Source organism: Scyliorhinus canicula, chromosome 11 (genome assembly GCF_902713615.1).
Source record: "Scyliorhinus canicula chromosome 11, sScyCan1.1, whole genome shotgun sequence".
In the NCBI taxonomy this organism is placed as follows: domain Eukaryota; kingdom Metazoa; phylum Chordata; class Chondrichthyes; order Carcharhiniformes; family Scyliorhinidae; genus Scyliorhinus; species Scyliorhinus canicula.
In genome coordinates this window covers 87,393,557-87,409,097 of record NC_052156.1, presented here as the reverse complement: position 1 = coordinate 87,409,097, position 15,541 = coordinate 87,393,557, and the positions used below count along the sequence as shown (strand labels likewise).

At 45.9% G+C, this 15,541-nt stretch overlaps 1 protein-coding gene across 1 annotated transcript in view; it reads left to right on the top strand.

Annotated features, from left to right (window-relative positions):
• dock3 (dedicator of cytokinesis 3) overlaps positions 1 to 15,541 on the top strand; it is a 1,304,448-nt gene that overhangs the window by 958,209 nt on the left and 330,698 nt on the right. The window contains 1 exon segment of the mRNA XM_038810823.1: positions 13,757 to 13,905. Within this exon segment, the coding sequence (XP_038666751.1) occupies positions 13,757 to 13,905 (149 nt within the window).

Below are 15,541 nucleotides of genomic sequence, written 5' to 3'. Positions count from 1 at the left end.
CAGATTTCAAACTCTTAGCGAAAACATGTAACTATGCAGATCTCCATGATTACATGTAACTATGCAGATCTCCATGATTCGCTTGTGAGAGACCAAATTGTTTACGGCATACCGTCAGAGAAGCTTTAATTCGACAAAATGATTTAACGTTGAAAATTGCAATAGATAAATGCATCTCTGTGGAACAGACCAAAAGTCAGTATTTAGCATTTTATCCCAAGGAAAAGGCGCAAATCTCTACCATGAGGCAGAGAAAATCAAAATGGTTGCAGGCAAAGCAGAAAACTGTGAGGAACGATAGCTATCCCACGCAAGCATTTTCAGGCTCAGGGCATGCGCGCTACATACAGAAATGCGAGACATAGAAGAGGTCTGCATGCGCGAACGTCACTAATACGTCACGATGAGAATGTGATTGTGTGTCATAGGTGTGGCAATGCCCACTTAAAGGGAAACTGCCCTGCTTTTGGTAAACGCTGTTGGAGATGTCAGAAGTTAAACCATTATGCCTCTCAGTGTCAATCATCCGCAAGTTACATTCCTCCTGCACAGCACAAAATACTATAAAGTAAGAAATGTGGACAAAAATGAAGAAATCAACACACAAGAAGATTTCACGAAAGATGATGACATTTTCTCGTTAGAAAATACTTTCTTCGTTGGTGTGGTTGAATTGTCCATGAAGATTGATCTACAAGCAAGCAATAATCATCTTCAAGCAACAAAGCCAGCTCGTCATGAAAATGAAAAGGATCTTCAAACAACAAAAGATCAACGAGTCAACGTCATCAGCACCGAATGGATGACTACTGTATATATTAACACAATTCCAATTTCTTTCAAACTTGACATAGGCGCCTCAGCGAATCTTCTGAATTCCAAGGACTTGTCCAAGATTAAAGGTCATTAATGGATGATACCTCCAGAGTGCTCATTAAAAGATTATAATGGCAATCCAATTTTCTCACATGGTTCGTGTTACCTGAGTGTCACAAACAGGGACATTCACAAACAAATCAGGTTCGAGATAGTAAATGATGCTCGTTCTTCTTTACTTGGTGCTCAAGCGTGTAAAGATTTTCAGCTTATTCAAAGAATTTTTCTTAATACTTCTCAGTCGACTGCACTCAAAGACGACATTCAGCAACTCTTACAGGAATACCCTGATGTATTTCAAGGTATGTGTATGTACCATTTCAGTAAAAGATACAACTGAAAAAGGATGCCAAACTGGTAATCCATCCACCTAGACATGTACCTGCTTCTCTCCGAGACAGATTAAAGGCTGAATTAACAAGATTGCAAGTTCAAGGTCTAATATCGAAGATTACACAACCTACTGACTGGGTTAACTCCCTAGTCTGCATTAAAAAATCGACGGGTGAGATTAGAATCTGTATGGAACCCAAAGATCTCAATCGCAATATTAGAAGAGAACACCATCCAATGCCAAAGAAGGAAGACATTACTGCAGAAATGGCCAATGCCAGAATTTTTACTAAACTTGATCCCTCACAAGGTTTTTGGCAGATGCAACTCGAGGACTCCAGCAAACACCTCTGTACCTTGAACAATCCTTTCTGAAGGTAGTGTTTGAACATAACGCCCTTTGGAATTATATTAGCTTTGGAAATTTTTCATCATACAATGGAACAAATGATCGAGAACATTGAAGGTGTTTGTGTTTATGTTGATGACATAATTGTTTGGTCAACAACACCTGAAGAGCATATGAAACATCTTTGGGAGGTATTCAAGAGCATACACAAAAATGGTCTGAAACTGAACCAGGCTAAATGCATGTTTGCCACCTCCTCTTTGAAATTCTTAGGTGACAACAGCACAGCTGATGGAATCAAGCCAGATGAAGATAATGTGCAAGCCATCAAGGCAATTCAGATTCCAAAAGACAAGAAGGCAGTCTTACGCTTTCGAGGATTTGTCAACTTTCTTGGAAAGTTCATTTCAAATCTAGCTAATAGAACACTTGCACTATGTCAACAGATCTGAAAGAATACAGATTTCATCTGGACTGAAAAACATCCTGAAGAATGGGCAGATCTAAAACAACAATTGACACAAGCTCCGTGCTTATCATTTTTTGATCCTACAAGACCTACTGAAATCTCAACGGATGCTAGTCACAATGGCATAGGTGCTGTTTTACTTCAACAAGACCATTTCAATAATTAGGTTCTTATTGCCTACGCATCAAGATCCATGACTATGACTGAATGTAGGTACGTCCAAATTGAAAAGGAGTGTCTTGGGCTAGTTACTGGGATTACCAAATTCCACGACTATGTTTATGGTCTACCCAAGTTCACAGTAGAAACTGACCATCGCCCACTTGTCAACATAATTGAGAAGAATTTAAATGATATGACCCCCAGACGTCAATGTCTGATGATGAAATTGAGAAGATATGATTTCACTCTACAATATACTCCAGGTAAAGAGTTAGTCATAGCTGACACTTTAACTAGATCAGTCAACATTGAAATCCTTCAAGAAGAATCGATTAATGGTATTGATTCTCAGATGCAATTATTCAGAAAGTTACTTCCAGCCTCTGATTCAAAACTACAACAAATTTGCATTGAAACACTGAAAGATGCTACTTTGATGAAAGTCATACATCAACTTCAACATGGATGGCCAAAAGGTAATTGTCCACAATACCAAAGCATTCAGTCAGAACTGACTATTGTGGATGCTATTTTGCTGAGACAAAATCGCATTGTTATTACGCACAGCATGAGGTCTGAAATACTTCCTAGACTTTATGGGGGTAATTTAGGCCAGACAATCAATCTATTGGCCAGGCATTAGCAGTGACATCTCAGACATGATATCATTATGTTCAATGTGTCAGTCACATCAAAATCATCAATGCAAAGAACCAATGCAACCACATGATATAGTTACATCACCATGAATTGAGGTTGGTGCAGATCTCTTTCAATCATTTGGCAAGGATTATCTACTCATCATTGACTATTTTTCTAATTTTCATGAACGAGTAAAATTGAAAGACATCACATCCAGCACTGTCATAAAAGCATGCAGAGAACTATTTGCCAGGCATGGTAATTCTTCGCATCATCATGTCTGACAATGGTCCATGTTCTTCGAGTCATGAATGGAAAGAATTCTCATCGAATTACAAGTTTGAATATGTAACGTCAAGCCCTCATTTTCCACAATCCAATGGAAAAGCTGAGAAAGGTGTCCACATTATGAAACAGTTACTTAGCAAATCAAAAGATTCACAATCTGATTTTTATCTAGCTTTACGCAATTGCAGGACATCATGGGTGCGATTCTCCCGAATTACGAAAAATCGGGAAGCTGGCGTCAAAAACGGGCGCGTTTGACGCCAGCCTCCGCTCCCCCCCCCCCCCCCCCCCCCCCCGACCGGGAACCGATTCATCTCCCCGGTCGGGGCTAGCATCGCGCGGCCGTGAACTCCGGCATCGCGGGCTTAACGAATTTTGTTAAGCCCGCTAGCCAAAGGTAGCGACGGCTGACGCGTCAGATGACGTCAGCCACGCATGCGCGGATTGGACGACTCCAACCTGCGTATGCGCGGATGACATCATCACACATATGCATGAAACCCGCGCATGCGCGGGCCGTTATGCCCCGCAGAAGCCCCGCGGATGGATCCATCGGGGCGGCGGAGGGAGAAAGAGTGCGCGGGGTAAGTACCCGCTGCCCGCGATCGGTGGGCACCGATTGCGGGCCCATGGCACCCTTGGCACGGCCATGGTACGGCCGTGCCAATCGGTGCCATGGTTCCCGAGAACGGGACTTTACGGCCGTTTTTACGAACGGTCAGAGCAGGTGTGTTTTACGCTTGTAAAAACGGCTGTAAAGGCCTTGGAAATCGGCGCATCGGCCAGGAGAGAATCGCTGCTCGCCGTAAAAAAACGGCGGGCAGCGATTCGTGTCGGGAGGCGGGCGTGGGGGGGGGGGGGGGGAGAATAGCGGGAGGGCGTCGGACCAGCGTGTCCGTAAAAATTTACGCCGCCCGCTATTCTCCGATTTTTCGTAAGTCGGGAGAATCGCGCCCCACCTTTATCAACAGGATTATCTCCATCTCAGATGTTATACATCAGGAATTTAAGAACAACTCTACCTCAGTTACATATTCCTGATCCTGAACAACATCAGACTGAAGAAAATTCAACAGAAAATGAAACAAAAGCAATATTTTGATCTACATTCAAAAGAATTGTCTACTCTATCTGAGAATGATACTGTTAGATTAAGACTTCCTGAAGGAGGTTGGTCTGACATTGCTCACGTCATGAGGCAAATCTCTCCAAGATCTTATCTGATAAAAACTTCAGATAGCAACATTCTTAGAAGAAATCATAGAGATCTACTTCAAGTCACAGATACTATGAAGATCTTTCTTAATCTTGATTTAAATCACACAATTCCGAACCTAGACCATAGAATTTACAGTGCAAAAGAAGGCCATTCAGCCCATCGAGTCTCCACCGGCCCTTGGAAAGAGCATCCTACTTAAGCCCCATGCCTCCACCCTATCCCCCTAACCCAATAACCCCACCTAACCTTTTTGGACATTATGGGCAACTTAGAATGGCCAATCCATCTAACCTGCACATCTTTGGACTGTGGGAGGAAACCCATGCACACACGGGGAGAACGTGCAGACTCCACACATACAGTGACCCAAGCCGGGAATCTAGCCTGGGACCCTGGAGCTGTGAAGCAACTGTGCTAACCAGTATGCTACCGTACTGCCCCGGAAACAAATTGAACAGCAACTGCATTCAAATTTGATGATCAACATTAAAACTTCTTCATCGCCTTTGACATTAAGAAGATCGGCAAGGAGAAGAAGACCAAATCGTCTGAATTTGTGAACTTTTACATAACTCTAGTGATTGCTCTACAATATAGACACTGTATTACATAAGTCAAATTTTCTTTTAATATTTGCAAGAAAATGTTTAAAATAAAGAGCGATGTCATCATCTCTGTGTATCAATATACATGATCAGTGTATGTAAAACTAGTACAGCCAATTCAACACTAGATGCCTCACTATCAGATGATATAAAAAGGACTTCCCCACTCTTTCTGAGAGAGTGTGCATCAGGAGAAAGAACAGACAAGACATAGAATAGCTAGAGAGTGAGAAGTTACAAGTTATTTCATTATTATATTGTATAGTTAGTTAGTTATCTTTAATATATTTTATTTGTTTACTAGTTGAGTGCTAAGTAAAAAGAACTCAAAAATATAATTTATATTACTCAATAAATTAGTTTATCTTTACAAGAAGACTACTATTTATTTCATCAACTCGGCTGGTTCAAAAGAGTAACATACTATATTACACAAAGTAATATAACAGTTAACGTTTTGGGAGACCCTGAAGGCGGTGGGCTGAGGGGAAATTATTTCGTTCAAGGCCTATGGATACAGGATGAGAAAGGGAGAGCACCGGTGGTTATTGGGCAAGATAATTGATGTGGACATGAGATACTAGGCGGCCCCCACAAAGGAGCTGTTGACACAATGGAAGAAGTTGCAGGGGCAGTTTGACAGCGGGCAAAGCGATGGGCAGCTGCGGCGGGCGAGGGTGGTGCAGTGAGTATGGGGAGAAGGCGAGTCATATGTTGGCTCACCAGTTTCAGGGTCAGGCAGCATTCAAGAAATTGTGCAGGTGAGGGTGGAGAAGGGGGAGGTGGTGTCGGAGCCAGAGAGGATAAATTAGGTTTTTAAGGCTTTCCATGAAGGGTTGTATAGGGCTGAGCCGGTGGGGGAGGCTGAGGACATGGGGTTGTTTCTGGATGGGTTGGAGTTCCCAGAGTTGGAGGAGAGGAAGAGGCAGGCATTGGAGGAGCCATTTGGGTTAAGGGAGGTGATGGAGTGTATTAGTACGATGCAGTCGAGAAAGGCTCCGGGGCCGGGTGGCTTTCCGGCAGAGTTTTACAAGCAGTTTGAGACAGAGATGGCCCACCCACCTGGTGGGTATGTTTGGTGAGGCGGTGGAAAAGGGAGAGTTTCAGGCCACACTAGCACAGGCGTCGATTTTGTTGATCACGAAAAAGGAGAAGGACCCACACTCCATTTTGTTGCCAAACACAGACATGAAAGTCCTGGAGAAGGTGCTGGCATATAGATTGGAGGGGTGCGACCCGGTTGTGATTTCTGAGGACCAAACCGGATTTGTGAAGAGGAGGTCTCTTGTAACATTAGGAGGTTGCTGAATGTAATTATGACTCCGTCAGGGGGATGGGAGCCAGAGGTGATTGTGTCCATGAACATGGGGAAGACATTTGACTGGGTAGAGTGGAGATACCTGTTTGAAGTTCTGGGAAGGTTTGGGTTTGGACTAAAATTTGTGGCGTGGGTTTGATTGTTGTATGCGTCCCCCATGGCTACTGTTCGAACAAACAAGACGAGTTTGGTGTATTTTGGGTTGCATAGGGAGATGAGGCAGGGTGCCCACTGTCGCCGTTGTTATTTCCGTTGGCGATCGAGCCCTTGGCGATGGCACTTTGGGCATCGGCTGATGGCAAGAGGTTGTGAGGGGGGTTAGGGAGCACCGGGTATCACTGTATGCAGATGACCTGTTGATGTTTATGTCGGACCCTTTGGAAAGCATGAACAGAATTATGGGCTTGTTGGAGAGATTCAGGGCTTTTTCCGGCTATAATTTGAACATAGGGAAATGTCGGTACTGATGCCACTGTATGGGAACCACAGGTTTACACCGAGGGGGATGGATGGGATGCATAGGTAGTGGAGGGAGATGGGGTTGGAATGGGTCAAAGATATGTTCTCGGAGGGGAAATTCACTGGGTTGGATGAGCTGCGGGAGAGATTAGAGTTACCGAGGGGGAGTGCGTTTAGGTACTGGTAGGTGCGGGACTTTGCGTGAAAGGAGCTGCCGACGTTCCCCCAACTACCAGAATACACACTGCTGGAGAAATTGCTGCTCCCAGATGAGATGAGGGATGGCAGGATAGAGGACATATATGAGTGGTTAGGAGAGCAGGGTAAGGCGCTGGTGGAAAGGATTAAGCAAAAGTGGGAGGGGCAGTTGTGGAGGTAGATAGGATGGGTTCTCTGGTGTGAGCCGATTCAGCGAGTGAACTCAACATCCTGCTGTGTTAGAATGAGCTTGATTCAGTTTAAAATAGTGCACGGGGTACACATGACTCAGGCTCGGATGAGTGGGTTCTTCCTGGGGGTAACAGATGGATGTGAGAAATGTGAATGGTGGCCAGCGAATCATGTTCACATGTTTTGGGGTTGCTCGACATTGGGGGGCTTCTGGAGGAGGTGTTTGGGATCCAATGAGGATAATGGGGCCAAGGTGAGCCGGATCCCATGGTGCTGATCTTTGGGGTTTTTGAGATGACGGAGCTGCTGGAGGGGAAGGCGGTCGATGTTGCAGCCTTCTCCTCTCTGATTGCCAAGCGACAGATTCTTTTGCATTGGAGGTCAGATATGCCACCAGGGGTTGTGACCTGGCTGGGAAACCTGTACGGGTTTCTCCGTTTGGGAAAGATCAGGTTTGCCTTCAGGGGGTCAGAAGAGGGCTTCGAAGTACGGTGAAAAGGGAAAAATGTACAAACTGTTAACTCTGTTTTGTTGGAATGTGGTTTTGTTGTTATTGTTTATATTTGGAATAAAATATCTTTGAAAAAAAATGTAAAGCTCAGGTTCATTACTCCTGTACGGCGCAACTTTCATCGTGTTGAAATGTTGGAGCTTGGATGGACCTGAGAGACCTCAGCCGATTTATATGGTCGTAGGAATTCATGCCACTGGGTTTCCAGACGGCATGCGGTGGATTCAATGGGAGATCCCATTGACAAGCGACGGGAGGATAGAATCAGGCCACCAGCGAACGGTGCGCGGCCGAGAAACACGCAGCTGGAGAACCAGAGAATCTCGCTTCTCTTTTTTTGGACTGGCAAATCAACTAACTTTGGTCAAATTAAAGTCTTCCAACTTCAAGATGTTTCTACTTTTGAGATAAATTATTTTCTTTTGAATATTTTTATTTGGTTTTTAACATTTTAGACATAAAATACAACATCGCAAAATAATTTTAAAAATGATCCCCCCAACCTCAAATGCCCAATAACACAAAACAAAACGCCCACATCCCTCTCCACCCCCAGCAGCTGACATAAACCAACTCTTTAAAGTAAAATATAAATGAATCCCATCTCTTGTGGAACCCCTCACTCCCCCTCAAAATAAATTTAACCATCTGCAGCTCTGGCAAGTCAAACACCCAAATATGACCCCCAGGGAACTGGGCTCCAAATCTACGTGCAGGATTGCCGACATGGTGCTAAAAAACAACCTCCAAAATTTCTGCAACTTCAGGAAGGACCAGAACACATGTACATGATTGGCCGGACCCCTCCCACACTACTCACAAATGTCCTCCACTCCCTCAAACAACCGGCTCATCCTCAACTTCGTCAGGTGCTCCCTGTGTACGACCTTTAGCTGTATCAGCTCCAGTCTCGCACACAAGATTGAGGTATTCACCCTCCACAACTCCTCTCATCTCAACCCATCCTCCAGCACTATCCCCAGCTTCTCTCCCCACTTGGCCTTGACCCCCTCCAGCAACACACTCTCCCCTCCAACATCCTCCTATAAATCGGCGAGTTGACCTCCTCTATAGCCCCATCACTGACAACACCCCCTCCAACAATGAGAAGGGCTGCGCCACTGGGAAAGTCGGGATACCTTCTTTGCAAAATCCCACCTGAAATATACCTAAAGGCTTCCCTGTGCAGAATCCCAAACATCTCCATCAACTCCTCCAAACCCGCGAACTGCCCTTTTAGAAATAAGTCCTTTATTTCCATCACTCCCCCGCTCCTCCCATCCAAGAAACCTAGCATCCAACCTCGCCCACTATAACCCATGCTTCCCTCGGATACACATCAGCATCGACCCCACCCCTAACTTAAAATGCTGCCACAATTGCCTCCATACCTTTAAAAAGGCCGCTACCACCGGACTCCCTGAATATTTCCCTGGGGCACACAACCCTGACCCCCTTCAAGAGCCTGCCTACACCTTCACCCACAAAGCCTCTGGCTCCCTCCCCCAACCCTGCACCTTCTCAGTGTTCGTTGCCCAACAATAATACAACAGGTTTGGAAGGGCCAGGCCTCTGACTGCCGCCCTCTCTGAAGCATTATCTTCTGAATCCTTGCTACCTTACCTGCCCAAACAAACAACATAAAAATGAGCAAAATGACAGATAAGCACTGAAATAAAAATAGAAACCGTGGCAAAATATTCATCTGAACTGTCTGCCAATGATAGGGGAAGGTTGTCCCATGTCAGCAAATCCACCTTGATCCTACCCTCCAGGCTCGTGAAATTCAATTTACGGAGCCAGGCCCAATCCCAAGCCACCTGCACTCCCTAATATTTAAAATGGGTAGTTGTCACCCGAAACGGTAACCCTCTCAACCAGCACCCACCGCCAAAGAAGACACCAGACAATACTCACTCTTTTCCAGATAAAACTTATATCCTGAAAAAGCCCCAAATCTCCGAAGCATCCCCGTTATATTCCCCCACCGTAGAACCCGGGTTGGAGATGTACAACAACAAATCATTGGCACACAAAGATACCCTATGCTGCAAAACCCCCACGCCTCACTATCCCCTTCCGCTGACGGCCATAGCCTCTCCTCCACTTTGCTCCGTTCACTAGCCAACTCGTATTTGTTAGTGAGGTGGATGCTGCCAAAGCCCCTCCCCACACATGCCCAATTCCAAGCAAAATACTCCATCGGCCTCAGGCCCTCCAGCCCCTCAGGCAATCCCACAATCCACAGATTCTGCCAATGTTACCTGTTCTCCAGGTACTCCACTTTGGCTCTCAGCCCTTTGTTACTCTCCTGCACCCTCCACAGCTCCTCACCCATAGAGGTGTACTCGTCACTGTGCCACGGCAATGGCGCCTCCATCCCTTTCAACACATCTTCCTGCTCCCACACCACCATCGATATCTTTCCCAAAGCTTCCTTTATCAGGCCAGCGCATCATCCACCAACTCCTTGAGCGAGACCACCATCTCCTTCCGATGCCTATCGAAATGTTTGGCGAATTGCCACTCAAACTCCACTGTCATCATATCAGCCAGCTTGTCCACTATAATGGGCATGGCCCCACCTGGCGAGCTAGCTCCCCCCACCTTTCCTGCCAGAGAACCACGCACCAAACTCGAGCTTTCAGGCGGACTATCACTTGCACCTTTTTGACCCGTATTCTTCTGGGTTTTCAATATCCATTAGTTGCCACAACGTTCTAGAGATCAATCATATCAAAGTTTCCCCCCAAATCTGGATGAAAAGGGGCAAAAAATGAAATCTTTAGCAGGAGTCACCCAACTTGCGACCTCCACCTACATGCCGCCACTGGAGTTCCTGTTGAGATAAATTTTGATTTAATCAGCACCATCGTGTAGTATAAAACCCAATACTAAATATCCAGACCGAAGTGGAGTAGCGCAACACTGTAACAGGGCTCAGTAAAATACATTTAGGGATGGATGTTCACTCCTGAGGTGGGTAACACGAGTCGGGAAATTTCCCAACTCAGCGCACCTGTCTCGGGAAAAAGTGTCCTGGGTTTTTGCTCTGAAGCATGGATGGGTTAGAGTCGGACCTGCCACTCCAGGATGCAGGAGATGCCCAATGCCAAGACTGGCTGGTTAAAAGGCACATCTCGGTTCTCTAGGACTTTGTCCCAGTTGTTTTGTTAAATATAAGGCCCTCACCCACTCCCCATGTCTATCCATTCCAACATTTGCCCCACCAACCCACAATTACCCCTCAAACCCTGCATGCTAACCGATGCTCCCCATGCATCCCCTTGGCTCTTTAGAGCCCCAATGCTAACTTATTGCAACTCAAAGCAACTGATGACTCCCACCCACCACCCTTTGCCTCATACACACTATGCCAACTCACCCAGTAACCACCTTAGGAAGACCTCAGGAGCCATTCTAAGATGAAATAAAATAAAGTTCTCAATAGTTATTACAGAGTTCACTGCCTAAAAATGTCCCATTCATAAAAGCTCATTCAATACATTGAAATTCCCTCAAGAAATTAATCCCTTATACAAAAGGTCAGAAGACCCGAGAAGGTGAATCAAAACGGCAGTTTTATTTTAAGCCAAATTAAAAGGCCGCAACGCAGCATACAACACACCGATCCCAATCAACCTGGGCCACCTTTTAAGAGGTGATTCTATGAGCCCCAACTGATGATCCTCTGATCATTAGTGGGAGAGCTTGTATTCAACGAGTCCCGGGGAGATCAATCGGATTGACCCCGTGGGACCTGTGAGGGTATCACACCCGATAACAACAAACATTTATATTCATTACCTCACATCAAAGACAGCTAATCCTTTAGAAACTTCCTTGAGTTATCAGTCAAACTATTAAATTACAGACGCCCTGCACCATTATAATAGCGACAGATTGGTGTAAGCAATGCTAATGCTATAAAGATAGCACTTGGGATTATGTCAACAGTTAAGAAAACCTTTTTTAAAACTCACAAATACAGGCCAGCAGTTTATTTTAATTTTTTTAGGCGATAAGGATTTAAATAACATGACAACTTGACAGTTCGCTGTGCTTCCCCTGCCCTTCAAGAGCAAGTTGTAGACCACACATTGCTGTTCCGAGATTGAAAATTAGGCCGCTTGTCCTGTGCAGTGAATTTAAATGACCCAACCGATTCATAGGGCGATATCTACCAATCACGTTGCACCCGAAAACAACGTGGTGCGGCCGGCAGATGCTGGGAGATCCCACTTCCAGAATCTACCTGGCCTGCCTCGCGAGATCGAATGCGATCTTGCAAGCCGTCGCAATGTGAATCCCGCCCGTTGTGGATGAGATCACATTCTGGAAAATCTACAAATTAGAATGAGACAGCTAGTCTCACCCAGGGGATCTGAGTCTCCAGGTGCTTGCTCTCTGGCTCATGTGGCACCCTGGCACTTCTGGTGCCACCCGGGTACCCTGCCACTGCCAGCCTGGCACCCTGATGCTGCCACCTGGGTGTCAGCCTGGCACTGCCCAGGTGGCATTGTCAGCTAGCAGGGGCATTGTCAGCTGGCAGGGGCACTGCCAGAATCCCAGGCTGGCACTGATAAGGTGCCAAATTTACATTTTTCACATGGTGTGGATCAGGCCGGGAGGGGGGTGGCCCAAGGACCCTCAGTGTTGGAGACGGAGCTAAGTACGGCCTCGGTCGCGTGTTCCCCGCTGAGACCCCTGATCTACCTGGATGGACGTTAGACAGAGGGGGGTTTCTCGGCTCTGAACGCGGGAAACACACGGCTAATCGCACTGGATGAGGACTGGGCGCAATCTACCTAAATGGGTGCAGAGTCCAGTAGCCAAAGGGTTGAGAACCAGAGGACAAAGGTTTTAGGTGATTGGCAAAAGAACTAAGGACGGCAGCACGGTAGCATATTTCGGCAGCATGGTGGCATAGTGGTTAGTACTGTGGCTTTACAGCGCCAGGGTACCAAGTTTGATTCCCCACTGGGTCACTGTCTGCACGTTCTCCTGTGTCTGCGGGAGTTTCCTCCGGGTGCTCCGGTTTCCTCCCACAGTCCAAAGACGTGCAGGTTGGGACCTGTATCCAAAGCCCTCTCCCATTTTCAGCAAATTCCATTGATGATGATCGAGGAAAGGGGACGGGGTGTGAATTTTGATAATCTGGGGCAGAATAATATGGGGGGATGGACACCTCTCCTCCCAGAAAACTCATCAGCCTGGAGCCGACATGCTCTACGCTAGCCTGCACAGTAGCCATAAAACACTGAAGATGGGCTAATGAGATCCAAATGGGTCTTCTACCCCTCATTGGGGAGGATATCCTGCCCTCTGGAACTGCCAGCCAATCGGATTGGCCAATAACTCTATCAGTCCCAGCAGCACTAGGAAGATGTCAGTGGTAGCTGCTGGGACTAAAGGGGAAGAGGAAGTTGAAGACCTATAGAGCCCTGGAGCAGGTAAGTCTAAGGTCTTGGGTTGGGAGGATTTGGATGGTTAGGGAGGGGGGGTGCAGGGGTAGATTTAAGGGAAGCAGTCGGCAGGAAGGAAGGTGGAATCAACCTAAGGGAGGCTACTCTGTGATCACTACCCCCGCACCTCCCTGCAACTAATTACCTCAGTTCCATTTCTTTCCTGCCCTTTAAGCAATTGATTTTAAAAATTGGGCTTTCCAGATCCCCTTGACTCCCAAATAAAATGTTTAATGCCGTGAGCTTAGTATTTTAGGGTCAATTGGCTCGATTACAAGCTTACTGACCCTTGATTATTCATTTAAATATAGTGGGTGGGCTGCCTATTTCAACGCCCTCTCGTCCTGTATTATGGGGAGATTCAAGAGTGAGCGGGAAGATGGTGGCCTGGACATCCGCCCTAATTTATGTGCTTCCTCCATGGGAAGCACGCCTGCCAGGAGCTCATGAAATTCATCCACTGATCTCTTGCGCTGGAGCCGAATAACCTCCCAGGCTTCAGAATCCACCACTTTAATCAATTAATCTGAAGTATCGCCAACAAAAAATTATGCATCACACTCTCCTCATGCACGTTGCTTATAGGTTGTTGTGTATGTGATTTCTAAAATTCCATTAGACTCTCTTTCTTGCAGTAACCTCGACAAATATGTCTTGTTTTTTTTTAAAGGTGAGAACAAGATTCATTTCATCCCAGGGATGATTGGGCCCTTCCTGGGTGTCACACTGGTGCCACAAGTTGAGGTACGAAATGTAATGATCCCAATCTTCCATGACATGATGGACTGGGAGCAACGGAAGAATGGCAATTTCAAGCAGGTAGGCTGGGTGAATATGTGCAGATGGAGGGAGGATGAAATAATAAACTCATTATTTCTATTCTAAGAGCTAGGTTTGGGTGGTAACTCTTCTTAAACTGCACAAAGAACAGAATGCACTAGTGCCATTTAAAGCTCAATTTATTTGAGCACTCAGCTGGTCCTGTGTGTCAGTTTGTTCAATGAAAGAACAGTGGAGGAACTGAATCAGTTCTGAAGTGTAGATTGGTTACAGCACAGGCGGTGGCCAACTGGGCTCCTTTGAGCAAGAACAATTTAGCTCATCCTGCTATTCCTCGCTTTCCTCATAGCCCTGCAATTTCTTTCCCTTCAGGTGCTTATTGAATTGGAAAGCCACAATTAAATTTGCCTCCACCGGACTTTCAGGCAGGACACTCTAGATCACAATGAGTTGCTGCAGTTCTTTTCCTCATGTCATTAGAATTACTTTTCTTTAGAACATACAGTGCAGAAGGAGGGCATTCAGCCCTTCGAGTCTGCACCGACCCACTTAAGCCTTCACTTCACCCTATCTCCCTAACCCAATAACCTCTCCTAACCTTTTTGGACACGAAGGGCAATTTAGCGTGGCCAATCCACCTAACCTGCACGTCTTTGGACTGTGGGAGGAAACCGGAACACCCGGAGGAAACTCCCGCAGACACAGGAGAACGTGCAGACAGTGACCCAGTGGGGAATCGAACTTGGTACCATGGCGCTGTAAAGCCACAGTACTAACCACTATGCCACCATGCTGCCGAAATATACTACCGTGCTGCCGTACTATGCTACCGTGCTGCCGTCCTTAGTTCTTTTGCCAATCACCTTAAACCTTTGTCCTCTGGTTCTCAACCCTTTGGCAAATGGGTGCAGTTTCTCTTTATCTATTCTGTCTAGATCCCTCATGATCTTGAACACATCTATCTAATCCCCTCTCAAGTTTCTCATATCTAAGGAAAGCAACCTCAACTTCTCTAATCCATCTATGTAACTGAAGGCTCTGAAACTATTTTCATAAATCTTTTCCTCAGCCCATCTAAAACTTTCACATCATTCCTAATTCCTAAGTGACCATAATTGAGTCCAATATTCCAGTTGTGTAACTGAAGAAGAGTTGTGTGGACTAGAAATGTTGGGTGGAATTCTTCCATCTGGGACTAAGTCCTGTGGAGGGTTTGGGATTGTTTCCTGCTTAGGAGGTTTCAACCTCATTAAGTATGCACCCAGGGGTTTAATGCTGTATTTGTGATAGGGCGGGCAAGATGATGCAGGTCCCACCATCATATCTAGGTGCCTTACTAAAAAAGTGGCTGTTATATATTGTAATCAATGCCCTTCTGTACAGTATGTCACATGATGATGTGACATCACCAGAAGTACTTGGGAGATTTTCCTCTCTTCCACCTTAGACTGTGAGAAAGCAGCACCTCTACAATAAAGTTCTGACTTCTGATTAAGTAACCCGCGATGTGGAGACATGGTTATCCTTTGTATTTACTGTGAAGCAAAACCCCTTAAAACATAATAGCGCCCATCACTGACCCACCGTTGAAAAAAGAAGATGGATCTTCCAAAAGGCAGGTGGACGTCCAGGAACATTCAGGATGGAAGATGGACCTTGAGAAAAAGAATCTGAT